The following is a 27,948-nucleotide window of genomic DNA, read 5'->3' as shown; positions in this document are numbered from 1 at the left end:
AGTAGGGGAAAATTATCAAAACCTGTGCAGAGGAAGAGTGGTTCAGTTGCCCATAGCAACCAATCAGATCGCTGCTTTCATTTTTCACAGGCCTCTTTAAAAATGAAAGAAGCGTTCTGATTGGTTGCTATGGGCAACTGAACCATTTTGCACATGTTTTCATAAATCTCCCTCACTGTTCCTTGTGAATAGGCTGAATCTGCCTTCGGCTGTCCGGGCATGCTGGGAGTTGTAGTTTTGCAACAGCAGGAGGCACCCTGGTTGGGAAACGCTGGGCTGAATTATCTCAGGAGCGGCTAGTCGTCCCCCATAATGGCACAGTGCATTCGGCCCAGGAGCTTGCACTCTACCATAGGGTCTGTATACAGCACACATGCTCGGTGCGGGGTATGGGAGGGATCTGACTTCTACATCCGGAGCACGAGGACTCTACCGCCCCTCTCCATTCACCCCCTGTATACAGCACCTCCCATCTTCTCCTGCACCCCTCACCCAGCACACCCACTGCCCACCCCTGTCTCCTCCCTGTGGGTGTGCCCGATAACGGGTATATGGGTGTCCAGCCCATGCTCGGCACTAGGCGACACTGACTCTGCTCCGGGCTCTTCTCTGTGCTGTCTAGGTAAGTGTGGGGATCGGTGGGCATTGATGATGGGATCGGTGGGCATTGATGATGGGATCGGTGGGCATTGATGATGGGATCGGTGGGCATTGATGATGGGATCGGTGGGCATTGATGATGGGATCGGTGGGCATTGATGATGGGATCGGTGGGCATTGATGGGATCGGTGGGCATTGATGGGATCGGTGGGCATTGATGATGGGATCGGTGGGCATTGATGATGGGATCGGTGGGCATTGATGATGGGATCGGTGGGCATTGATGATGGGATCGGTGGGCATTGATGATGGGATCGGTGGGCATTGATGATGGGATCGGTGGGCATTGATGATGGGATCGGTGGGCATTGATGGGATCGGTGGGCATTGATGGGATCGGTGGGCATTGATGATGGGATCGGTGGGCATTGATGATGGGATCGGTGGGCATTGATGGGATCGGTGGGCATTGATGGGCACAGGGATCTCTGCCGACTCTTCCAGCTCAGCTACAGCGGGATCTATGGGAAATACTACTGTATCCATCTACCAGAGATCCACTGCTGAGGGGGATCCTATGTGATCCTACAGGGAACTTCCTGGCCCCATCTGTTCTTCATTACAGGATCAGGACTTTGTTCCTGGTAATAGAGTCCATAGATTCTGATCATTCTCATGTGGGGCTCCAGGAAATGGGGCCCTAAGGGGTCCTGAACTTATTGCAACTTGATCTGACTTGTTCATTGCTCCAGATGTGGAGCTTCAGGGGGGGGGTTTGTAGTTTTGCAGTAGCCATACTTTGGGTATCACTGCCTAAAACTGTCGCGGTGATTGCATGATGGGGTTTGTAGTTTTGCAATAGCCATACATTGGGTATTGCTGCCTAAAACTGTCGCGGTGATTGCATGATGGGGTTTGTAGTTTTGCAACAGCCATACATTGGGTATCACTGCCTAAAACTGTTGCAGTGACTGCATGATGGGGGTAGTAGTTTTGCTATAGCCATTCATTGGGTATCACTGCCTAAGGCCATGTTCACATGACACTTTTTGCCATTAAAGCTTATGAAACTCACATAGACACTGATATACACAGAGATCACTGATCTATTATAAAAACCTATTATAATATATTACATTATTTAGTGGTGAAGTTGCCAGGGTTATCGCGTTGGTAATTTTTTTTTTTTTTTACGCTCACCTAGCTGTGTGTGTGTGTGTGTGTGTGTGTATATATATATATATATATATATGTGTATATATATGGCGGCCTGTAAACTGTGCTACTATCAGATGTTGCAAAACTACCGCTCACTGTAGTCCCCCCCCCCCCCCCCCCCAAATCTATGAGAACCTCTGATAGGGGATGACTTCTGCACACACAGCACTTTTCTACTATCTATGACCCTGTGCCCACTGGCATGCTATGCTGACCCTGACCATAGAAAGTTGGTAGGCGCAATGTGATGCAACCCATATCAAGGGTGAATAAGTTAACTATTTGTCGAAAAAGCATTCAGTGTAACGTAATCTATATAAAAACTTTCAACTATACTTTCCAAATGGTTCCATCGATGCCATACTACTAGTTACTACTTGCACTAAATAGAAATAATAGTATTTTTATTTGTATAGGGCTGAAACACGAAAGTGCCTTATGGCCAGTTTGCTGTACGACAGGCCAAGCTGTGCCTTGTTATACCAACGTTCTGATCCCATGTACGTTTCTCAGAGTGCCTTATTGCCCAGGAATCGGTATCGGTGTCTCCATAGTGTTCTGTCCATCCCCTATCCAGCAATGCTTTACACTGGACGAGGTCCCAATGTTGTATTGAATGCTCCCTATTCAGTAAGCCGATGAAAGGCTCCATTTACTACCTGCATGGGGGAGGCCGACCGCAAGTCTGGGGGTCTCCTGACCAAAAAAATTAGCGTTTAGGGTCTTATTTGTGGCATACTAGTTTATTGTTCATTTTTATAAATGTTGTTTTTTCTATACATATAAATTACTATAACTGTGTCCTATTAGTTCTAGACTGAAACTTTTTAGCCATATCTGTTTAAAAAAAATAAATAAAAAAAAAAATTGCACGGCCTCCATTAGAGCGCTCACCACTGAAATCCAGCTTTTCCTGATTACTACCCAGTCCTTGTTACATACACATACTAGATATCTGGGTGCCAAGTTTGTTGGCACCCAGCTTTTCCAGAAAAGGAGTCGCTGGGAATGCCTACATTGGGGAGACAGAATCTCTGTCCTAGTTTTATTTCTTAATTGAGTGTTCCCCAACCAGGGTGCCTCCAGCAGTTGCAAATCTACAACTTCCAGCATGCCCGGACAGCCTTTGGCTGTCCGGGCATGCTGGGAGTTGTAGATTTGCAACTGCTGGAGGCACCCTGGTTGGGGAACACTGTCTTAAGTAGACCCCCTGCGTGCCTCCTCCTCTATTCCCTGCCTTAAAATAGGTATATTTGCGCAAATTAATCTCTCACTATATATTCTATGTTCTGTATTATATATGGGGCCCCCTGTAGTCCCTGTAGTACAGAGTTCTGACTAACTGCAGATTGCTCAACAGGCTGAGTGTACAGTGTTCCCCAGGGTCCCCCCTCCTCTCTATGACGTACATTTCCTTCTACTGAACCCACAACATGAATCACCTAGAGACCCTAAACGTCAGTAATCAGCAACATAGGGGGGTCTCCAGCCCTGTATAGACGTACACTACTTCATGTGGGGTTGCATCTTTTTAATAAGATTAATGTTAATGGGGACCAGCAGAAACAATGGCTGTACCTAATGAAGTCTAGTTTCTGGAGTTGAAGTACAAGATAAAAGATCCCGTCTATTGTGTAAATGACGTTTCTTTGTTTTGTTAATTCTTTCGGTTCAAGACTATTGACTTGGACTTGCAGAGTTGTCTTTGTCCCTGTTTATCATTGCTAGCACTGTGGAAATGCAGATGTAGTGGGGGGAAGAGAGGAAAAAAAAAAAAAAAAATAAAATATATATATACTGCAGCTAACGATTATGTTAATAATCGATTAGTTGTCGATGATTTTATCGATTAATCGGGGGTGGAAAAAAATCAAAATGCCAAAAAAAAAAATGGGTTCAGCTGACTCTACTTGAAAAATTGTGTACAATGGCCATATTAAGTTTCTAGTTGTGTGTGTGTGTGTGTGTGTGTGTATATATATATATATATATATATATATATATATATATATATATATATATATATATATATATTATAAAATTTTTAGCCAGTTGCTATACAGGGTCATTATTGATGATCCTGTACAGAAACCCAGCTAATGTGATACTGCCGCATGGGTAACTGTCTGAACTATTAAAATAAAATGTTAATGATTCACTAATATTTTAATAGTTCAGACAGGTAGCCATGCGGTAGTATAAAATGTGTTAAAAATATATTATAAAATATATATATGCGCAGCACTCCTCCAGTACATGAGAAAAGTGGATTTATTTGCTCACATGTAAAGCAGCAACGTTTCTGTCCTATTATAGGACCATTTTTGAAAATGGTCCTATTAGTAGGACAGAAATGTTGCTGCTTTACATGTGAGCAAATAAATTCACTTTTTTCACGTACTGGAGGAGTGCTGCGCTTTTCTATTTTTATATCACGGGGGCTCTGATCAAGTCTGGGCGCTGGCACCCCACACGGACTGAGATAAGTAGTGCTGCAATACTTTTTTTTGTATGTATATAATTTTTATTTAACTTTTTTTTGTATAGGAAAAGGGGAGCTATTTTTTATTGGGGGAGCAGTTAATTTCCTTTTTTTATATTGGAGTATGTGTAACTGCAGAGGATTGCACCCAACACATGTCTGCAGAAGACATGGGTGCAATGCTCTGCACGTACCCCCCCATGTGTATAGCAGTGTGTGTAGTGCACACTATATACTAATACTGGCCCCACCAAGCTTACTATTGCAGACTGTAGTGACACAGACCCATGCCACCTGTCTGTCATTTATCTCCTTCCACACCGGGAATATCAGCAGCCCAGCTTACAGCCGCCCCTCATCGGGTCACTTACTCAGCTGTCCACTGCCGCTGGGGTTACTGATGCCCGCTAGTTGCCAGGATCGGAGAAGTAGTCCTGGAGCCGGGGCAGCTCCCTGCCGGTCTCCAGCAGCTCGGTGTGCAGCTCCTGAGCTGTGAGCAGCAGCTGATCCCGCAGCAACAGTGCTGCAACCGCATCCAGCGGCACCTGCCCGGCTCTGGGACTGGGGTCAGGTACTGTTAACTTAAAGAGGCTGTAGCGATGTGGGATTTGCAGGACCTGCAGACACAGCGCCTGAACGCCCGCACCGCCTGCTGCAGCCTCATGACTACCGGCGCCCGGCATCCCTTTGCAACGAATCGGCCAATTATTCGATAACTGGATTCGTAGACAATGAATCCTGATATCGAATTGTATCCATGTTTAATTGTTGGAGCCCTAATATTATACTATTTATATTAATGCATGTATATATATTTTTTTTTTTTGTTAAACTTCCTCCATGTTCCTCTATACTGGGTCCGTGCGGGGGCCTAAGACTATATACCACTCATGTGTCATGTATCTTCTATGGGGCTCAAAATGATGCAAGTTCATCTGTCATCATTTCCAAATTTTGCCAGATCTTTCATCTCCCATTGACCTCAGTGGTGATCCCTTCATTATTGAGGTCAGGAATACAAAGGAATCATCAGTCTTCCAGTCCCATACAGGCCTAGGACTGACACTACTGGTGCCCACACCTGGTCGTTCCTTCCTTCTCTTCTTTGATTCTTTACACGGTTTTCTTTTATGCGTGCAGCGAGTTGTGTCCTCTCTTACATACGGTTTTCACTATATACTGTTTATTTGCTATACAGTGGAGTCTCCTGTTAATATAAACTCAAGTTCTGGACAAATTCCTGTCTTATTTTCTCCTTTGCTTGTTTGAGATGTTTATAGGACTTTTGTCCACCTACAGTCCTAATAATTCCCTCCCTCCATTGACCTCCTTGTAAAGCTCAGTTACTCATATTGGGTTATGGATGCCTCCACCTACCAAAAAATGTCCTTCTAGACCACAACCTGTATGCTGCTATGTGCCTTGCTTAGAAGACCTGTAGTTTGCGTTCTTCCCTTATTTCACAAGCCCTCTTGTCTGTGGTTTTTTGTATTTTTTTTGTTGTGGTTGTTCTGACTGATATGATGCCAACGATTATTTTGCAGGATCCTTTACAATGTTTCAGATTAAGAAGATCTGCTGTATTGGTGCTGGATATGTTGGGGGTCCAACATGCAGTGTCATAGCTCACATGTGCCCTGACATCAAGGTGACGGTGGTGGATGTAAATGAGGCCCGAATAAATGCTTGGAATTCAGACACCCTCCCAATTTATGAGGTAAGGCCTGTGCTGTAAGCACTTCCCCTCTTTGTTATATATGGATCGTGATGTCAGATGTATATTTACATACAGCAATGCGTGGCAGTATAGTGTGCTTAGTCTTGTATGTGCTGTTTTATATGGAGGCATATGTGACCTTTTTACTGGGTGAACTTTAGCACTGCACCGTCCTGTATTTCTGCTATAGTATATATACTGTGTCATAGATTTCCTCTGACAAAGCTGTAATTCTGGAAATTGGTGGTGGCCAGATATCACATTTCATCTATGTTTATCTGTGACATGTCCGATCACATGGGATCTGTCCATACATGGACCATGCAAGATCACTGTTATGTCTCGAAAGAGATTAAGATACAGTGAAACCCCTCCAGAAGGCCACCCCTTAGATAGAATGTGTATTTTTGTAGGAAAATCATTTAGGCATTAGGAAGCGGGAAATGTCTCTTCACTTCATTCTGACAGCGATAACTCCATTGACATGGCTGTATACCTTATTGGCACCATTTTAGTGTATTTATAACCTGGTATTAAGTATTGGACGTTTCTTAGCTTTACATCCCTCAAACTGAAATTGTCGTTTTCGGCAGGATCAACCAACCATCTAATGTGTGTAGGGGCTTCCTGATGAAGGATGCCCCCCCCCCAGCCTTCGGTGTTTGGTAAGATGGGCCCCCAGAGGAGAGGAGCTACAGGCTCATGTTTGAGGGGGATCTTTAACAATGGCTATTGGCCAAATAAGCATTTGGACAACAGCTATCTTATGTGTTTGGTACTTTTTATTTTTTTTGAATTCTCCTCTTCTTGCAGACAATAAAATAGATTCTGTACCGGGGCCTCTGACCTCTACCTTTCACCACGTTATTTCCCCATGCTGTTCTTAATACGCAGTAAGCTTGGCCACATATAACCTGTGATAATGATTAACATTTTATATCACCGGAGTAGAACATCTCCAATACCAGCAGTACGTAGGTTAATGTGCACTTGGGGGTATGTTTAGGGAGACATCTAAATGGTAAACCTCAGGCTGTGGCCCCTTGGGTAACTACTATATTCATTTAAATAAAAGATTACATGTGAAGATGATGGGGGTGATGGTCCAAGCGATTACAGCTATTGTTCATCAATAAAATTTGGTATTATATCACTATTGGAAACTCATATTTAATAATCATCTAGTAGCTACATACAGTGGTCTGATATTACCTTGTCACGAAAAAGGAACTTGTCCAACAAAGCATTGGATTGTGGGGAACAAGGCTCCCTAAAACATATCTTCCTCGCTTGCCCGGCCATACTTACCTTTGTTTCAGAAGTAAAAAATATGATTTTGATATTGATCCCTCATTGCTCACAACCTAAAGATGAATTACTCCAATTACTTCTGGGTCTGGAAGATCTCCCAAAAAACATTCAAACTCCGCTTGTACACATATGTTTGTCATATAAAATGTTACTAGCCTCCAAATGGAAATCAAAAGAGATTCCACACATTAACGAATTAATAAATACACTGCTATCGCATTATAACTATGAGCTAATACTTTTTGGTCAAAGGGGAAAAAGATGAGTGTACAGCCTCATGGGAATCGTGGATTAAGCTTTATAAACCCCCATAGACCCTTACTATCTAAACTAAGTAATGATACAATTTCAATTAAGGTCCCCTTGGACCTAATAGATCCTTTGTGAATATGCATAACACTGTTTGGATGAACGATTATGCTCCACCAGTCAAGGTTATTATGCATGTTCATATGTAAACTCTGACATCATAATATGTTATATGTTACATTTCCTATGTTTATAAAATTCAATAAAAAACATTGTGAAACACTGTCAGCACCAGATTATTCTGCCGATCTGTGACCATGCTCTGTTTCTTTGTATTATTCTGGTGTTTTCCCAACCAGTGTGCCTCCAGCTGTTGCAAAACTACAACTCCCAGCTTCCCTGGACAGTAAATGGCTGTACAAGCATGCTGTGAGTTGTAGACTTTTGCAACAGCTGGAGGCACACTGGTTGGGTAACACAGCATTTTATACTATAAAGAGCATATCTAGGACTACTTGCAGTTTTCTAAATGACCTGTGGGGGCAGGCCTGCCTCACTTCCTCTGCTGAGCTGGCACTTCTAAGCACAGGGCTGTAATTGCTCACATATGGAGGATGCAGGAAGTGTACTTGCCCTGTAAAGGGAACCTACATTGTGCCCAGACAGCAGTGCAATAGTTAAATTCAGATACACAATGTTTTTTAATAGGTTTGAAAAGTTCATATAAGCTTTAATTTCAAAGCCCAGTTTTTTTTCTTTAATTTATACAATTTTTATACAGTGTTGCATTCAAATACACTAGGCCCTTTTCACATGTTACGGTTTAGTTGTATAGTTATACCAAGATATATTGCAGTAGACCCATTGACTTTCATGGACCAAATGTAATCTACTAGTTATTATATTTAGACATATAATAATTTTTATATATACACACAATTTTTTATAGAACAAATGTGTGTGAATATGTAAAACTTAAAAAATTTTTTTTTTTTTTTTTTTTTTTTTTTTTTTACAAAAAACTGGTCTCTTATGGTACCAGTTTTGTGTATGGTGGCATAAGTTGTGGTGCGGACGTCTAGAGAGAACAAGTGGCTTTACAGCTAATGTAAAATCTAACCTTGTATGATCCAGATGTTTGCTGTCTTTGAATAGAACACAATACAGATCACTGCTAAATTTCTGCCACTATTGGAACTGCCGAATTCTGTCCTTTTTGTAATGTTCTTGTATAATGTCATCTTTTTAACTTACTCTGATGGGATCGGTCTTTTTTGTTTGAAGCCCGGACTGAAAGAAGTGGTTGAGTCCTGCCGAGGAAAGAACCTATTTTACTCCACTGACATTGATGGAGCCATCCAAGAAGCTGATCTTGTGTTCATTTCTGTAAGTTCTTACATTGACAGGGTTTACATTAAAGTCTTATAGCAGGGTTTCCCAATCAGGGCTTCTTTAGCTGTTGCAAAACTACCACTCCCAGCATGCTCGGACAGCCTTCGGCTGTCCGGGCATGCTGGGAGTGGTAGTTTTGCAACAGTTGGAGGCCCCCTGGTTTGGATACACTGTGTTAAAGGATTTATCCATGGTGCATACATGTCTTGAATGTCTTAGAGCCTTATGATGCCCACTCCCTTACTTTACAGTAGGCCTGAGCAGATGTTACATTAGTGTATAGTGGCTCTACAATATTTGATAAAAGATAAGTGTCTGAGATCAGTGATCTGTTTGACAGCTGCATATTTCACATATCCCTCTACATAGATAATATGTAGAGAGATATATTATGATAAAAAAAAAATTATTTATTTATTTTTTCTTTTGGAATGCAGTCAGATGTGTTTCCCCTGTAATGTGCTGACTCCATATACTTCTAAATATCTTTGAATTTAACTTAAGGCTTTTTCCTTGGGCAGGTGAACACCCCAACAAAAACATATGGTATGGGCAAAGGCCGAGCCGCAGATCTGAAATACATAGAAGCCTGTGCCCGAAGGATTGTGCAAAACTCCAATGGATACAAAATTGTGACTGAAAAGAGCACCGTACCGGTGAGAGCTGCGGAGAGCATTCGGCGGATCTTTGACGCCAACACAAAACCCAATCTCAATCTCCAGGTAATTGACACAAACCTATGAATTTATGTACCGATGATTCAGCCATTTTAAAAACACAATCTACTTTTATTATACAGGTATAATACACAGAAATTTATTTATTTTTTTTTTTTTTTTTTCACCATTTCAAAGACTTCTGAATGTTTTCTGTCCTGGTCTTGTTCAACAACATGTACAGGGCCTGTAAATGGAGAAAATATAATATAATATAAAAATATTCCCAACCTGGGGTTATACCCAACTCAAAAGGAGTTTGCAGGAGAAATGTATAATATTTATATATTTTATATTTCTCCTGCAAACTCCTTTTTGAGTTGGGTATAACCCCAGGTTGGGAATCCATGTTAATTTAATTCCCTATTAAGACTGTGTATAAAAGTCAATACCAGACACCAGGCAATGATTATCTCAGGATTTTATAATACTTTTGTTGTGCTGACTGGAGAGGACAAAGGCTCTCACACACAAATCATATTTCTGGGAGAATCCACTGGTATTGATTTATTGTGTATGGGGGGGTAGTATTATATATGACTACATGATTGTGTAGTCTGTTGCCATGGAGACATAATAAGCGATGATTTGGGGGGGGGGGGGGGGGAAATGTTGCAAAAGTGCAACAAGCCTTATGTTTGTACTAATGGTATGATCATCTTTCCATCCAAGGTGCTGTCTAACCCAGAGTTCCTTGCGGAAGGAACTGCTATCAAGGATCTTAAAAACCCTGACAGGGTGTTAATAGGAGGAGATGAGACCTCTGAAGGCCAGAAAGCTGTGCGTGCTCTGTGTGCTGTATATGAACACTGGGTCCCTGCTGAAAAGATTATAACCACCAACACTTGGTCCTCTGAGCTTTCTAAACTGGTAAGTGTTATAACAAATTCTGGAATATGATAGGAGCATGATTATTTGTTGACCTGCGTACTTTACGTTGTATCTTCTGCCCGCCCCTAGGCTGCTAATGCTTTCCTTGCCCAGAGGATCAGCAGTATTAACTCAATCAGTGCCTTATGTGAGGCTACTGGTGCAGATGTAGAAGAAGTAGCCAGGGCTATTGGAATGGACCAAAGAATTGGAAACAAATTCCTGAAAGCCAGTGTTGGTAAGTACAACCCAAAAGTGTGTGTGTGTGTGTGTGTGTGTGTGTGTTTTCTGTACAATATTCCCAGCAGGTAGTTATCAGCTTACTGTAGTGTTGAAGCTTAGATAGTTATCCTGTGCTTTTCTAGTGTCAGGTTCCCTATGTAGGGATTTGTGTAACGTTACTAGTTTTTCTGAGTAACTCCAGGTGTATAATACTTTTATACCATGTCATAGAGCCTAAGACCATGCATCGTGACAACCAACAGTGGAGAAGTGAAGTGGCTGCTTAAATCTGCAGAATATCATGCTATCGGCTTAAAGGTGTACTTGGCACCCCTAGACATCTTATCCCCTATCCAAAGGATAGGGGATAAGATGTCAGATCACGGGGGTCCTGCTGCTGGGGACCCCTGGGATCTCTGCTTCAGCACCCACCTGTACGGCTTCCACCTCACACCGGCAACGCTGGAGGCTTCGGATCCCGACCACAATGGCGGACGAGCGTGACATCACGACTCTGCCCTGTGTGATGTCATGCCCCGCCCCTTCAATGCAAGTCTATGGGAGGTCCGTCACGCCCCCTCCCATAGACTTGCATTGAGGGGCGGAGTCGTGATGTCACGCTCCTCCGCCATTGTGGTCGGGATCCGGAGCCTCCAGTGTTGCTGGTGTGAGGTGGAAGCTATACAGGTGGGTGCTGCAGCCGAGATCCCGGCAGCGGGAGCCCCGCGATCTGACATCTTATCCCCTACCCCTTTAATATAGTATAGTTGGTAGATGGACCATAGATTTGCATTATAGTTTAAGACCCATCTTCTCTAGAATACTGAACACTCTATCTAGGGTTAGTTGGATGCTAGGACACCCCAAGTAGAGAATTACATTTTCACATTATTGCATTGAAAATCCTGATGGTCATAGAATTGCTTGTAATACAACAAAATCCTCTCTTATAAACATATTTCTAATAACAAACAAAAAACACTTTTTTATTTTATAGGTTTTGGTGGGAGCTGCTTCCAAAAAGATGTCCTGAATTTAGTGTATTTGTGTGAAGTTTTAAATTTGCATGAAGTTGCAAAATACTGGCAACAGGTAGGTATTAGCACATTCTGGGTCTCGATATGTGGGTTGGTCAAGTGACCTTAGCTCTATGTAAATGACTGACTATCATTCTGGCTCTGTTAAGTTTCCACGTGTTTTTTTTTTCTGGCAGTTTTTGGAAAACGGCCACTGCAGTCTTTGAGCCAAAGCCAGAAGTGTATTAAAAAAGAATTGGACATATAAAGGAAGAACTTATACTTCTCCTCCCTTATGGATCCACTTCTGACTTTTGGCTCAAAAACTGCAGTGGCAGATATCCAAAAACTGCCAGAAAAAAAAAAGTGGAAACTTAGCCTTATGCATATTAGAATTGAGCGAACTTACAGTAAATTGGCTCGTAGCGAACTTTGCAGCTCGGCTGTTGCTTACTTTAGTCTATGTAAATTAGTTCAGCTTTCCAAGGGCTCCAGTTGCCTGGAAAAGGTGGATACAGTTCTAGGAGACCTAATACTGTCCTCCTGTACTTTTCCAGGCAACCAGAGCCCTTTGGAAAGTTGAACTAATTTACGCAGACTAAAGTAAACACCCGAGCTGCAAGGTTCGCTACAAGCCAATTTGCTGTAAGTTTGCTCAACTCTAATGCATAGGATTAACCACTAAATTGGTGTTGATCATACACATTACCCTAAGGCAGTGCCTTCAGCTGTTGTAAAACTACAATTGTGAAGCAGGTTATGTGACAGATGTTAATTTCATTGCAGGTCATTGATATGAATGACTACCAGAGGCGAAGGTTTACCTCAAGGATCATTGATTGTCTCTTCAACACTGTAACAGACAAAAAAATTGCTGTGCTAGGTTTTGCATTTAAAAAGGACACCGGAGACACAAGGTAAATTACATTACTAGACTCTCTTGACACTAGGCTGTGTTAACCCTGTAGAATTTCTGCATGTGAATTCTGCAGAAATTAATTGCCCATTCACTTCAATAGAATTCCTGCAGTGGAAATTCTGCTGTGTGACTGGGAAGGTGGAATCCCATTGAAGTGTATTGCCTGAAATTCATGCAGCATTTTCTTGTGGAATTGTGTGTTTTTTTTTTTCTGAGAAGTGTGCATAGACTGTATCTGAGATCAGGGGAGCAAATTCTGCATCCTCTATATACCATTAGATTAAAACTGGTCAAATGTGTTAATTTTGATTGGATTGGCTGACCATTTAACAGATACCTGGTGGCCCCTGTGTATCTCCCCTATAGGAAATTGTGTTGTGATAAAGGAGGATTACGCAGATGGATTTTAGCACACCTGATTGTCTTATTCCCAGGACAGTTTAGCTTTCTCCCTTGGCCGGATGTGCATGTATTCTGATTAGGACCAAGTAAAGTGTGCACGTAATTGCTGTGTGATATTGGGTTTTGAGGTCAGTTTTTGTTTGAGCTATAGGATATGGAACCCAATGATCTTGTGGATACAGCCATGCAATTTTCTGATATATATATTAACTTCACTTAAATTACAACACTACTGATTCCAAGGTTCCATAGAGCATCTGAAATGTTGCTGTATGTATATATACAGTATATTGGATGTGTGTATGTAAATTGGCCATTATCTGAAGCTCTTACATTACTTCCACAGAGAATCCTCCAGTATCTACATCTGCAAATACCTAATGGATGAGGGAGCTAAGCTGCACATATATGATCCGAAGGTGCCGAGACAACAAATTATCATGGACTTATCTCAACCTGGTGTGGCGGCTGATGACAGAGGTATGTGATCCACGCAGGAGATGGAGATCTTTCATACAAGAGCCAAACACATATGGGAGACATGGCAGCCAACATTGCTGTTTGTTTTTCCTTATTCGAGGAGTTTGAACTTCAGTGTCTGCTTTAGTTACTGCCTCCTGGCATCATTAGATCATTATGTTAATTCTTTCAAGATTCTTGTAATACTAGGTGTTCAGTAACTAACACATCTGGTGAGAGTTCATGGAGATATAATTTTTTTTTTTTTTCCCCCCCCCCCCCCTAAAGTGGAGCAACTGGTCCATATCCCTACAGATCCATATGAGGCTTGTGAGGGAGCACACGCTATGGTTATCTGCACTGAGTGGGACATGTTTAAGGTGAGTAAAGAAATGAAGATCTGCTCATCCTATAGTAATGTGAGGTCATGACAGCAGGCTCCTAATCTAACTCTCTGTTCAGAGCACTGTCCTCTATATATTGAGGGTTTCCTGATCATGTACAAGCTGACAGCTTTGTCTCTTTGGTAGGAACTGGATTTCAATCGCATCCATTCCAAGATGTTAAAGCCTGCATTCATATTTGATGGTCGCCGGGTTCTAGATGACCTTCACGGGGAGCTGCAGAACATTGGTTTTCAGGTAGGTCTGTGTGACTTAAAATATAACCATCAGAGAAACCTTAAAGACCATCATATTTCCCATTTCTGGAAAAAAAAAAATGCCTACCAAGAGACAAGAAAAATATTCAAGTATGATTCCCTATGGCAGCTTGACAGTTATGGCCACCTATAAGTTTGGAGTATACTGTTAGCTAGTGAAGTTAATAGTTATCAACATAATAAAAGGACAGGATGTATCTGCCAAAGCAGTTGCTTATCCATGCATCCAGCGCTGTGCTTCATAAAGGATGGCCCTTTGCAAGGTGTGCCCCTCTTCAATCTACATACACCTTTAAAGAGTACCTGTCATCAAACCATATTTTCTAAAGGAACTCAGATTACACTTCTGAACACCCCTCCTGCCCAGTGTGTTAGGTTTAGTGTGAGTGAACATATGACTGTTTTCCTTTTTAAAAGCTGTGTATCATACCTTGCATTGTGTGAGCTCCTGGCAGGAGAGAGTGGGCGTTCCCCAGCAGGTGTGATGTCACTGAAGCCTGCGAGAGCTGTGCCTCCCCATGGCCCTCCTGAGTTAGGTCTCCTGCCAGACCGAGAGGAGAGCAAACAGACTTGCGCAGGGAACAGAGCCACCTAGTGGCGATTTTTTTTCTCAATCACAAACTTATAAAGGTTGACAATTTTAGCAGCAAATTAATAGCAAAGTATCTTATGATTACATAAGGAATAAGTATATTAAAAGTTGTTTGAGGACAGGTACTCTTCTTAAAGATGTGTCACATCTAAAGTAATGGCATGTCTCTAGGACAGTGTTTTCCAACAAGGGTGCCTCCATCTGTATATAAAAACGATTACTCCCAGACTAGGGGGTTGTAGTTTTGCAACAACTATCGTCACCCTGGTTGGGAAAAACCCCGCTCTAGGATATGCCATTACATTATGATTGGTCGGTGTCTGGCCTCTTGGACCACCTTCCATTTTGTGAATTCACTTTTTCTCTGCACATCTTAATATGTCTGTGAAAGGAGTATACAGAGCTACTCCACCGCTGTAACCCTTTATTCTCTCGATTGGGGGTTCCAGAGGGTATATGCAAAGGCCTTGTCTTGGTGAAACAACCCTCTTTTAATAATGCTTACCAATAAAGCTGCAACAATAGCTAATCAATGTGTGTATACAATTATCCAGAATTAGAAAAACAGAACAGCTTTCTTCAAAAAAAATAAAAATTACAAACGAGAAAGGGAGGGAAAAAAAAACAGTGCCACACTCAGGTAGTTTATGGTGTTACAACTCTGCTCCATTCACTTCAAAGGAACTGAGCTGCAATATTACACACACTGTTGACAAGAGTGGCGCTGTTTTGGGGGAAAAAAACGGCTATCTTCTAATCCTGCATAATCCCTTTTAAGGCCCCTTTTACACTACAGGTATCATCCTGTTAAGAAAAGGGGGGGGGGGGGGGGGGGGGGGAGGAAACCTCTGTTATTCCCCTTATTACCCATAGAAAAATTCTGGAATCAGCTGTAAAAAAAGAAAATCCCATTCATTTCAATTGCATCGTGCATTCGGATGTCTGTTTTTACTAATGTAAGTTATTTTTGCTGCCACAAAAGATGGTGCATGCACTAATTTTTGGTCCAGCAAACAAAGGTGAAAAACCGGATGTTAAAATTTTACATTGAAGTTTATGGGAACTGGATGTTCAAAAAAAATAATCAGTTATTGTAAAGTGTGTGTGTGTGTGTGTGTGTGTGTGTGTGTTTTTTTTTTTTTTTAACTTTACAATAGCGGATGGGGGAAAAAAAAAAAAGACTGATACCTGGAGTGTGAAAGGGCCTAATTGGGTTGGCTGGAGAGCGTCATCGTCCAGTTCTGTTCTCTATAGCTGGGCCTGGTCACAGCGACATGACTCGTGCATGACCTCTGTTATAAACTTACACTATTTTCTTGTACACTCAGTGCAGAGTTTCTTTTGAGTCATAGGGGTCACACTCCACCCAAAACGTCTGAACTTGATGCAATGGGTCTCCTTCTTAACCAGACTGTATAGTCATGCCTTCAATATTAGTCCCAATCTAGCTATGGCATTTAATGTTGCTTAAATGTTCTAGCTATAATCTCATGTTATGTAGATACAGATTTCTAAATAAAATGTGAAAAGTGAGACGTGAGGAATTCAATCCGTGGGTGAGGTGGACTGTTACATGGGTGTAACCCTGCAGACATTCTGCAATCCGGACTTATGTGACCAAAGAGATCAGGAGAAACTTTCCGTTCTTTCCTCCCGGAATGACTCATACAGAAGAGGCAGAACACTGACTTTTTCTAATGATCTAACACTCGCTACAGCTCTACAGCCCCCCCCCCCCCCCCCCCCCCAATTGCCCATTACATTAGAAATTGTAAACCTAGTACAGTAGTCTCCAACATAACTTTTGTTCATCCTATTTAATTCAGAGAGTAGCACAAACTGATGTATGTAATCTATAGGTCCAATGATAAAACTGCAATGAAAAAAATACATTAAAATCTGGCATAACTTCCTGCAAATGTTGGCCCTACTAGTGGTCTCTAAACTGCGACCCTCCAGCTGTTGCAAAACTACAACCCCCAGCATGCCCGGACAGCCGTTGGCTGTCCGGGCATGCTGGGGGTTGTAGTTTTGCAACAGCTGGAGGGTCGCAGTTTAGAGACCATGGAGCTAAGACATGAATTTTATGTAGAGGGTACTTTTTATTATTTAATGCATGTTCTTATGATTTTAACTCTTTATCTTACAGGTTGAGACCATTGGCAAAAAGGTGGCTTCCAAGAGAATCCCTTTCACGCCGTCGGCCGACATGCCCAAGATCACCCTTGCCGATGTGCCTGTCAAGAAGGCCAGAGTATAAACCATGTGCCGACCAACGAACCAAACTCTATCTATGAATGTTATTTTATTTGTGAACGGTCTACTACACCTTCAGTATTCTTCCCTCCTTAGAGGGCTACAATAGTTTTTACTAGAGATGAGCGAACTTACAGTAAATTCGATTCATCACGAACTTCTCGGCTCGGCAGTTGATGACTTTTCCTGCATAAATTAGTTCAGCTTTCCGGTGGGCTGGAAAAGGTGGATACAGTCCTAGGAGACTCTTTCCTAGGATTGTACCCACCTTTTCCAGCCCACCGGAGCACCTGAAGGCTGAACTAATTTACGCAGGAAAAGTCAGCAACTGGCGAGCGGAGAAGTTCGTGACGAATCGAATTTACTGTAAGTTCACTCATCTCTAGTTTTTACCTATAGGTATGTCTAGGTTAACGATCAATGTCACCAATAGATAATTTATTTGTAAATAATTCATTTTCCTTCCAAAATCTTAGTGATTTTTAAAGACCAAACAAACTTTTTTGATATTTTTATAGAACTACAGAATGTAACCATTTTATCCTTTTTTTATGAAGTTTTTAGAGGCTCCTGTATAGAAGGCGGGCCCTGCAGTAACTGTATCGGCCCTTATCTCACATTGGGTTAGCAGGGGTGGATTTTATGCATATTTTTTTTTTGTTTTTTTTTAATATACAGTTATTTATAAGGGACACTTTGAATCAGATCTATTTTTTAGAATGTTTTATATATTATAATCGGAGATCACATGTATCGTGCTTCTTCTGCTCGGGCATCTAGTGCTGGTGTTTGGGAAACAGGAATCCAAAAAATATATTTTAAGTGACCAGGTTTGCAGTCTGACCATGATGATCTTGTCAGTATTTAATGCATTGCTGAACTAATATGTAGGTGACTTGTGTCCAGATACTTAAAACCTGACCAGACTATTGCACAGTAAAAAAATGTAATCCATATATTTCATGTAGTCTCCCTACTTAAGACCGAGATGAACAAAATTGAATACACATTAGTGAGGAAAACTGTTAAGCTGACTATTTCCACAGTAGAAATGCCAACATACCTTCTTAATCTTATGGGATGGATCAAACCATTATCCCGAAATAGGGCTTTGGATAGGCAAGACATATTTTTTTTTTTTTTTTAAAGGGGTTATACCATGAATTATCATACAAAAAAAAAAATCAAGAAATTAAGTTAATTTGTATTGTTTCTAGTTTAATACAGAATTTCTTCCATGTGCTGCTAGGGGGTGAGCTTTGGACAGGATCAGTCTCCTTCTGCGTCTGGCAGCTAACAGTGTAGTACCTTCTTATTAAGATTAGTATGCAGAGATATTATTGTGGGGAGAGTGAGCATGTGTATCCTCTGAGCACTTATGTGGATATTGACCTTGCTATACACTCAACACCAGGTGCTTTTTCATTTTTTAATCTATAGCAGTGTTTCCCAACCATGCTGCTTCCAGCTGTTGCAAAACTACAACTCCCAGCATGCCCAGACATCCTTTGGCTGTCCGGGCATGTTGGGAGTTGTAGTTTTACAACAGCTGGTTGGGAAACGGATCTATACTATACATTGAAAGGTAATGGGACTAGCTGCAATACCAATTTTAGCCACTACCAAATGTATGGAGCTGTGATGGGTAGAAAGTGAATAGGCCACAGGGCTCACACACACACACTGCGGCCCCTCCAGTCAGTAGAAGAGTCAGAGCAGTCAGACCCCTCCATGTTTAGCTAGTTATGGCCTATCCTATGGATATGGTATAACTTTACAAGATGGCACAACCCCTTTGAGTAACTTTTTAAAGTCATTTTCTGTAGCTGCTTATGTTTTGGTACATGCAGAATCAGTGGTTCATACTTTTTGATAAATCCCTGCCCAAAAGTATTTAGCCTATTTATGGTCTTGCTCTTTACAGTGAAAAGCCCCCCTGACATGTGCTCCTCATATATAATGCCTCATGTCCTGTGCCCCTCACATATAATGCCCCCTGTTCTGCACCCTCAGGGGGCATTATATGTGAGGTGCACAGGTCATGGGGCATTATATATGAGGGGCACAGGACATGGTGTATTATAAGTCGGGGGGGGGGCTTTATACAGGCAGGGGGAGAGAAGCAAGTGGCGGCGGCGGTCTCTGGCACCGGAAAAAGCCGCTACAGTTCATTGATTTAAAGCGCCGCTTTAAATCAATGATCTGCAGCGGCTTCAGAGGGGTGGGGGGAGAGAAATAGCCGATAATTTATACCGGAATATCGGTATAAATTATCGGCTATCGGCCTTAACCTCCACAGATTATCTGTATCGGCCCTAAAAAAATCGATATCTGTCGATCCCTAGTAGTCACTAAAACAGTGATTCTGTCTTTAATGGGATCTTGGTCAAGTTGAATTTCTTTTTATAATGTAACTTCTAAAATAAAAAATTTGCAACAATAATTGTGTCATTGTCCTATGTCCCAGTTCAGACTTGGTGGTAAACAAAATGACTCGAGGTAAGCCAGATTCTGTTTCCTGGAAGTGATGGAATCTCTGGAGAGAGAGATTAGATCAATCTATATCTCTATAATAAAATATTAAATCAGAAGTACTAATGGACCTTCAGTAAAGCTCCAGTACCCCTGTGTATTAGAGTGGGATCCATACAACACAGAAAAACTTATCCCATATCTGCAGGATAGGGGATAAGTTTTAGACTGCAGGGGGTCTGACAGCTGGCACCCCGGCAGTCTCCTACGGAGGCTCGACTCTCCCCCAGAGCAGCGTGTCACAACACCCGGCCGAAGCAGGGGCCGCCATGCCTCCTCCATATGGGTCTATGGGAAAGCTGAAGATTGCCGAATGGCTCTCCCATAGAGATATGGAGGGGTCGTGACGTGCCGCTCTGGGGGAGAGCCAGGGGCTCCATACAGGAGATTGTGGGAAGCCCCTGTGATATAACTTATATCCCTATCCTGCAGATATGGGATGTTTCTCTTTTTCAGGCATGAGACTTCTATTTATTTTTTTAAGTGCTAGACCTTTTATCTTTCCATGGTAAAAGGTCAGTCATTTCAGCAAACTTTGCATGAGTCAGTAGTACAAGTGAATTACTTAATGTATCTTATAAGAGAAACGCTTCTCCTTTTAATGAAGTATCTGGGTGTCTCTACTGACACCCCAACCCCCACCCCCTCTCCATAGACTTTCACCCCACTCCTGCATTGACAGCATGGAGTATTCTATTGTCTTCTATGCTGCTTCTCAGGTTGTGACAGACTATACGAGAACAGGATCCCCTCTTCTGTGTGTATATAGAAGGAACAATAGCAGCTGGTCTTCACTTGTGGTTCAGAAATTAGATGCAGAGGGAAAAACTGCCTAAGATTCATATACAGGTTATATAATGGCCAGAAATAGTACTGTTCTTATGGTAAATGCAGTTTCTTTATATTGGTGCCTAGTTTTCTAGGATTAAATGGGCACTGTCAATCAAAAGCTTTTTGTTTTACAAAATATTATCCTTTTTATTATTTTAAACAGGATTTTGTGTATTTTGTTGACATAATATGGAGCAGTCTTTTGCAAAACAAAACATGTTTATTGGCATTCAAACTCCAGCCATAATGCAAAGCAAGTAAAAATAAAACTTTGCTAGAAGTAAAAGCTGTGTTATCCTATCATCCTCAATACAGTATGGTGTTTGACATGTAGGAATGGTTTCCTAGAAATGGAGTAAAATTTCCTCTTTCAAGTATCATTTAAGTTTATTGTGGAGTCAATAGTTAAGTTATGACAGGTAAATGCAATCCTTTTCTTAAATAAGTGACAAAATGATGTTAACAAGACTTCTACCCCTAAAAGCATTTGTCAGTCTACAAAATACGCGATAAATGTGTAATCGCTGGGGGCCCATATAAAAAGAATAAAGATTCCCAGTGATCCTCGTGAATAAAACATCAGCATGTTTGTGGGACCACAACTTTATTTACTACTAAGGAACTAACTAGAGATGAGCGAACTTACAGTAAATTCGATTAGTCACGAACTTCTCGGCTCGGCAGTTGATGACTTTTCCTGCATAAACTAGTTCAGCTTTCAGGTGCTCCCATGGGCTGGAAAAGGTGGATACAGTCCTAGGAGACTCTTTCCTAGGACTGTAGCAACCTTTTCCAGCCCACCGGAAAGCTGAACTAATTTATGCAGGAAAAGGCAGCAACCGCCGAGCTGAGAAGTTCGTGACGAATCAAATTTACTGTAAGTTCACTCCTCTCTAGAACTAACTTTAGGTCTCATGGCAGTGAACAAAGGGGCGTTCATACAAGCTCAATGCTGCAATACAGTGGTCCCTAAACATACGATGGTAATCCGTTCCAAACGGACCATCGTTTGTTGAAACCATTGTATGTTAAGGGATCCGTGCAATGTAAAGTATAGGACAGTGGTCTACAACCTGCGGACCTCCAGATGTTGCAAAACTACAACATCCAGCACGCCCGGACAGCCAACGGCTGTCCGGGCATGCTGGGAGTTGTGGTTTTGCAACATCTTGAGGTCCGCAGGTTGTAGACCACTGGTAGAGGAAGTTGTACTCACCTGTCCCCACCACTCCAGATAGTCACTGCTGCCCGGGATGTCGCCTTCCATCGCTGTCCCCGACGCTCCGGCAAGGCCTCTGCTTCCCCGGCATCCTCGCTCTCAGTCGCCGCCATCATGTCGCTACGCACGCCACTCCTATAGGATGATGGGACTGGGTGCGCAGTGACGTGATGACTACTATGGAGAGCAACGGTGATGCAGGGGATCCCGAAGAGGACGTGCCGGAGCCCCGAGGACAGGTAAGTGATCGTCAGCGGACCACACGGGGCACCGTAACAGGCTATCCGGTGGCAGCTGAAGCAGTCTTCGCTGCCGGATAGCTGTTTATGCGATGGCCCCAACATACAAAAGCATCATATGTTGATGCTGCCTTCAACATGCAATGGTCTCTGAGAGGCCATTGTATGTTGAAATGATCGTATGTTGGGGTCATGGTAGGTCGGGGGGAGGGGGCCACTGTACTCACGGGACACTCTAGAACTTGTTTTTGTGATCAGTAGGAGCCCTAGCAGTCAGACCCCCAACCATCACAATTTATTACCTTTCCTTTTATTTTCAGTGGTAAAACACATTTAAAACATTCAGTATGCTGGAAAATAAAAAACTTTTTTTTTTTGGGATACTTGAAAAATAGAAGGTATGATCCAATTGGTTGATAGGAGCAACTCCTCCACTCCTTGTGCAAACTGAATTTTTGTGTGCTGTGGTTTCACTCTTTTAAAGATTTTATGCCATCTGCTAAAGTAGAATGAAATGTTTCTTTACAGTCTGAAGTCTTAGCAAACGCTGATGCCACATTGCTGCTCACCCGCTTTTATACCATTGGCACAACGTGGTATACCACATCCTTCTTTCATTGAATAGATACTGTTTGTACACACACAACATTACTACACTCTTTCTTATAAGGCCTTTGTTTTCCTTTTCTCTATCAAGTTCTTCAAGAAGAATTCACCTAATTAAGTAAAAACAAAATAATGTTAAAGCAATATTCTCTAATCTATAAGAAACGTGGCTCCAGGAGGTACGAAGACATGTGTATTTGGACTTAATTTCAGGCAATGAGCCAAGGGAAAAAGTATTCCTATTAGCTCTCCCCAAAAAGTTAACTCATCTAAAAAGAAGACAACTGAGATATGTATGAAACCGGTCCTGCTTCTGGAGCTGGTCTTGCTACACTATTTTTGCATCTCTCATTACCCTCTATGGGAGTTACATAAACTGTGTTAAATGGCCTGTTTACTTTCAGCTTCTCACCCACCTCTGTCCGCAAGTAGGTTGGAAGCAACTGCAGGGTTCTCGTTTTTAAGATACCGTATATACTCGAGTATAAGTCGACCCGAGTATAAGCCGAGGCCCCTAATTTCAACCCAAAATCCCAGGAAAAGTTATTGACTCGAGTATAAGCCTAGGGTGGGAAATACATCATCCCCCCCTGTCATCATCCAGACCCTCATCATCACCTGTCATCCCCTTATCATCCCCACCCCCCTTCATCATCCCCTTGTAATCATCCCACACCCCCCCCTTCATCATCCCCTTGTCATCATGCCACACCCCCCCCTTCATCATCCTCTTATCATCCGCCCTCAGTGGTCTTAAACCTGCGGACCTCCAGAGGTTTCAAAACTACAACTCCCAGCAAGCACGGGCAGCCATCGGCTGTCCGGGCTTGCTGGGAGTTGTAGTTTTGAAACCTCCGGAGGTCCGCAGGTTGAAGACCACTGCGGCCTTCGACATCATCCAGCCCCCTCTCACCCCCCTTTAGTTCTGTACAGTACTCGCCTCCGCTCGGCGCTGGTCCGGTGCTGCAGGACTGTCCGGTGAGGAGGTCGTCCGGTGGGATAGTGGTTCCGGGCTGCTATCTTTACTGGGGGCGCCTCTTCTCCGCGCTTCGGGCCCAGAATAGAGGCGTTGCCTTGACGATGACGCAGAAGTACATTGGTAATGAACGTACCTCTGCGTCGTTGTCAAGGCAACGTGACTATTCTGGGGCCGGGCCCGAAGCGCTTAGAAGAGGCCTCCCCGGTGAAGATAGCAGCCCGGAACCACTATCCCACCGGACGACCTCCTCACGGACAGTCCTGCAGCACCGGACCAGCGCCGAGCGGAGGTGAGTACTGTACAGAACTAAAGGGGGTGAGAGGGGGCTGGATGATGTCGAAGGCCGCAGTGGTCTTCAACCTGCGGACCTCCGGAGGTTTCAAAACTACAACTCCCAGCAAGCCCGGACAGCCGATGGCTGCCCGGGCTTGCTGGGAGTTGTAGTTTTGAAACCTCTGGAGGTCCGTAGGTTGAAGACCACTGCGGGTGGAGAGTTCACTCGAGTATAAGCCGAGGGGGGTATTTTCAGCACGAAAAATCGTGCTGAAAAACTCGGCTTATATTCGAGTATATACGGTAGATGTGGGTCCCAGGGTTGCATGTATGTTGACAATGAAAATACCCCTTTTAAATCTCTAAATATTGAGCAAATAAGTTAAATCCACATTTATGGAACCTCATATAAACTGTTCTAATATTGTTTTGGAAAAACTTCATAAGCTCAAAACTAATATTCAGGATTTGGTGAAATAATGAACATCAGGACTAGTAAATATAACAATCACACATGCAGTTTAAGAATTTCAAATCCTTACTAAGAAACTTTAGGTTAACCCATTAACCCCTTAAGGATCCTGCCAATTTTCACTGTAGGACCCGGCCATTTTTTGCACATCTGACCACTGTCACTTTAAGCATTAATAACTCTGGGATACTTTTACCTTTCATTCTGATTCCGAGAGTGTTTTTTCGTGACATATTCTACTTTATGTTAGTGGTAAAATTTTGTCGATACTTGTATCATTTCTTGGTGAAAAATTCCCAAATTTGATGAAAAAATTGAAAATTTTTTAACTTTAAAGCTCTCTGCTAATAAGGAAAATGAATATTCCAAATAAATTATATATTGATTCACATGCACAAGATGTCTACTTTATGTTTCCATCATAAAATTGACATGTTTTTACTTTTGTAAGACATCAGAGGGCTTCAAAGTTCAGCAGCAATTTTCCAATTTTTCACAAACTTTTCAAAATCGAAAATTTTCAGGGACCAGTTTAGATTTGAAGTGGATTTGAAGGGCTTTCATATTAGAAATACCCCACAAATGACCCCATTATAAAAACTGCACCCCCAAAGTATTCAAAATTACATTCAGTAAGTGTTTTAACCCTTTAGGTGTTTCCCAGGAATAGCAGCAATTTGAAGGAGAAAATTCAAAATCTTAATTTTTTACACTGGCATGTTCTTGTAGACCCAGTTATTGAATTTTTATAAGGGGTAAAAGGAGAGAAATCTTCCTAAAATGTGTAACCCAATTTCTCTAGAGTACAAAAATACCTCATGTGTATGTCAAGTGTTCAGCGGGCGCAGTAGAGAGCTCAGAAGGGAAGGAGCGACAGTGGGATTTGAGAGTGAATTTTTCTGAAATGGTTTTTGGGGGGCATGTCACATTTAGGAAGCCCCTATGGTGCCAGAACAGCATACCCCCCCCCTTCCCCACATGGCATACTATTTTGGAAACTACACCCCTCAAGGCATGTAACAAGGGGTACAGTGAGCCTTAACACCCCACAAGTTGTAAAAATAAGACAAAATGCCCCCCAAAATTTAACCCCATCTCTTCTGAGCATGAAAATACCCCATGTGTGGATGTCAACTGCTCTGCTGGCACACTACAATGCTCAGAAGAGAAGGAGTCACATTTGGCTTTTGAAAAGCAAATTTTGCTGAAATGGTTTTTGGAGGGCATGTCACATTTAGGAAGCCCCTATGGTGCCAGGACAGCATAAAAAAAAAAAAAAAAAAAACACATGGCATACTATTTTGGAAACTACACCCCTCAAGGAATGCAACAATGGGTACAGTGAGCCTTAACACCTCCCAGGTGTTTGATGACTTTTCATTAAAGTCGGATTTATAAATGAAAAAAAAATTTTTTTCACTAAAATGCTGTTTTTTTCCCCAAATTTTAAATTTTTACAAGGGGTAATAGGAGAAAATGACCCCCAAAATTTGTAACCTTATTTCTTCTGAATATGGAAATACCCCATGTGTGGATGTCAAGTGCTCTGCTGGCGCACTACAATGCTCAGAAGAGGAGGAGTGCCATTGAGCTTTTGGAGACAGAATTTGGTTGGAATAGAAGTCGGGGGCCATGTGCGTTTACAAAGCCCCCCGTGGTTCCAGAACAGTAGCACCCCCTCATGTGACCCCATTTTGGAAACTACACCCCTCATAGAATTTAATAAGGCGAGCAGTGAGTATTTACACCCCACTGGCGTTTGACAGATCTTTGGAACAGTGGGCTGCGCAAATGAAAAATTACATTTTTCATTTTCACGGATCACTGTTCCAAAAATCTGCCAGACACCTGTGGGGCGTAAATGCTCACTGTACCCCTTATTACATTACATGAGGGGTGTAGTTTCCAAAATGGGGTCACATGTGGGGGGGGTCCATTGTTCTGGCACTATGGGGGCATTGTAAACACACGTGGCCTTCAATTCCGGACAAATTTTCTCTTCAAAATCCCAATGGCGCTCCCTCTCTCCTGAGCATTGTAGTGCGCCAGCAGAGCATTTTACATCCACATATGGGGTATGCTCTTACTCAGAAGAAATGGGGTTACAAATTTTGGGGGGCTTTTTTTCCTATTTTCCCTTGTGAAAATGAAAAATTTCGGGTAACACCAGCATTTTAGTGAATTTATTTTTTTTTTTCTCATTTTTCCATCCAATTTTGAAGAATTTTCATTAAACACCTCTGGGGTGTTAAGGCTCACTATACCCCTAACAGGGTACCTCCAGCTGTTGCTAAACTCCCAGCATGCCTGGACAGTCAGTGGCTGTCTGGAAATGCTGGGAATTGTTGTTTTGCAACAGCTGGAGTCTCCGTTTTGTAAACACTGCTGTACAATAAGTTTTTTATTTTTATTGGGGGGGGGGGGGGGCAGTGTAAGGGGTGTATGTGTAGTGTTTTACCCTTTATTATGTGTTAGTGTAGTGTTTTTAGGGTACGTTCGCACTGGCGGAGGTTTACAGTGAGCTTCCCGCTAGAAATTTGGGCAGTGGCGAAAAATTTGCCGCAGCTGATACTTGAAGCAGGAAACTTACTGTAAACCTGCCCGTGTGAATGTACCCTGCACGTTCACATGGGGGGGGGGGGGGGGCAAACCGCCAGCTGTTTAAAAACTACAACTCCCAGCATGTAATGACAGACCGTGCATGCTGGGAGCTGTAGTTTTGCAACAGCTGGAGGCACACTGGTTGGAAAACCATCAGTTAGTATTTTCCAACCAGTGTGCGTCCAGCTGTTGCAAAACTACAACTACCAGCATCTATTGATCACCGAAGGGCATGCTGGGAAATGTAGTTAAGCAACAGCTGGAGGTACGCAACTACATTTATTAGTACAACAGTTGGAGGTACGCAAAAACTATTATTTTTTAAAGGTGAGGAAAAAATGAAAGTACAAAAACGGGTTTTTCCGTTTTTGTACTTTCATTTTTTCCTCACCTTTAAAAAATAGTTTTTGCGTACCTCCAGCTGTTGCAAAACTACAAATCCCAACATGCCCAGACAGCAAACAGCTGTTTGGGCATGCTGGTATTTGCAGTTTTGCAACATCTGGAGGGCTACAGTTAGAGACCACTTAACAGTGATCTCAAAACTGTGGACCTCCAGATGTTGCAAAACTACAAATCCCAACATGCCCAGACAGCAAACAGCTGTGTGGGCATGCTGGGAGTTGTAGTTTTGTAAGATCTGGAGGGATACAGTTTAGAGACCACTGTATAGTTGTCTCAAACTGTAGCCCTCCAGCTGTTGCAAAACTACATATTCCAGCATGCCCAAACAGCTGTTTGCTGTCTGGGCATGTTGGGATTTGTAGTTTTGCAACATCTGGAGGTCCACAGTTTGGAGATCACAAAAAGAGACTGACAGCTGCTTTAAACCCTTAAGGACCCGGGGTTTTTCCATTTTTGTACTTTTGTTTTTTCCTCACCCTTATAAAATAATAACCCCTTAAATTTTGCACCTAAAAATCCATATGATGGCTTATTTCTTGCGCCACCAATTCTACTTTGTCATCAGTCATTTTACCCCAAAATCTACAGCGAAACGGGAAAAAAAATCATTGTGAGACAAAATTGAAAAAAACCCCCACTATTTTGTAAATTTTGGGGGCTTCTGTTTCTACGCTGTAAATTTTTCGGTAAAAATGACACACTCTTTAT

General features: G+C 42.3%; 2 protein-coding genes across 3 annotated transcripts in view; one reads left to right on the top strand and one right to left on the bottom strand.

The window, feature by feature from the left end:
• Positions 1–163: 163 nt before the first annotated feature.
• UGDH (UDP-glucose 6-dehydrogenase) lies at positions 164–17,276 on the top strand. Its single transcript, XM_056556948.1, has 12 exons — positions 164–622; positions 5,846–6,018; positions 8,863–8,964; positions 9,492–9,692; positions 10,359–10,556; positions 10,647–10,794; positions 11,776–11,870; positions 12,581–12,711; positions 13,462–13,595; positions 13,863–13,954; positions 14,105–14,215; positions 16,977–17,276. Exons 1-12 carry the CDS (start codon positions 313–315, stop codon positions 17,085–17,087), a joined length of 1,806 nt encoding a protein of 601 aa, XP_056412923.1. The 5' UTR covers positions 164–312; the 3' UTR covers positions 17,088–17,276.
• A 4,336-nt stretch (positions 17,277–21,612) lies between these two features.
• LIAS (lipoic acid synthetase) overlaps positions 21,613–27,948 on the bottom strand; it is a 37,569-nt gene continuing 31,233 nt past the window's right edge. For both annotated transcript variants that reach the window (XM_056556922.1, XM_056556913.1), the window contains exon 11: positions 21,613–22,620. In XM_056556922.1, coding sequence (XP_056412897.1) covers positions 22,568–22,620 — 53 coding nt within the window. In that variant the 3' untranslated portion in view covers positions 21,613–22,567. The remainder of the gene's footprint in view (positions 22,621–27,948) is intronic.

Source organism: Hyla sarda, chromosome 1, assembly GCF_029499605.1.
Source record: "Hyla sarda isolate aHylSar1 chromosome 1, aHylSar1.hap1, whole genome shotgun sequence".
NCBI lineage: Eukaryota > Metazoa > Chordata > Amphibia > Anura > Hylidae > Hyla > Hyla sarda.
The sequence above is the reverse complement of the archived record's forward strand: the minus strand, read 5'-3'. Positions and strand labels throughout refer to the sequence as shown.

Excerpts from the sequence above, each read along its gene's own strand:
- UGDH (XM_056556948.1), top strand. The coding sequence starts at position 313 with ATGGCACAGTGCATTCGGCCCAGGAGCTTGCACTCTACCATAGGGTCT. Across the intron at positions 13,596-13,862 it reads TGTGGCGGCTGATGACAGAG|TGGAGCAACTGGTCCATATC; the intron begins GTATGTGATCCA and ends CCCCCCCTAAAG. Across the intron at positions 14,216-16,976 it reads TGCAGAACATTGGTTTTCAG|GTTGAGACCATTGGCAAAAA; the intron begins GTAGGTCTGTGT and ends TTTATCTTACAG.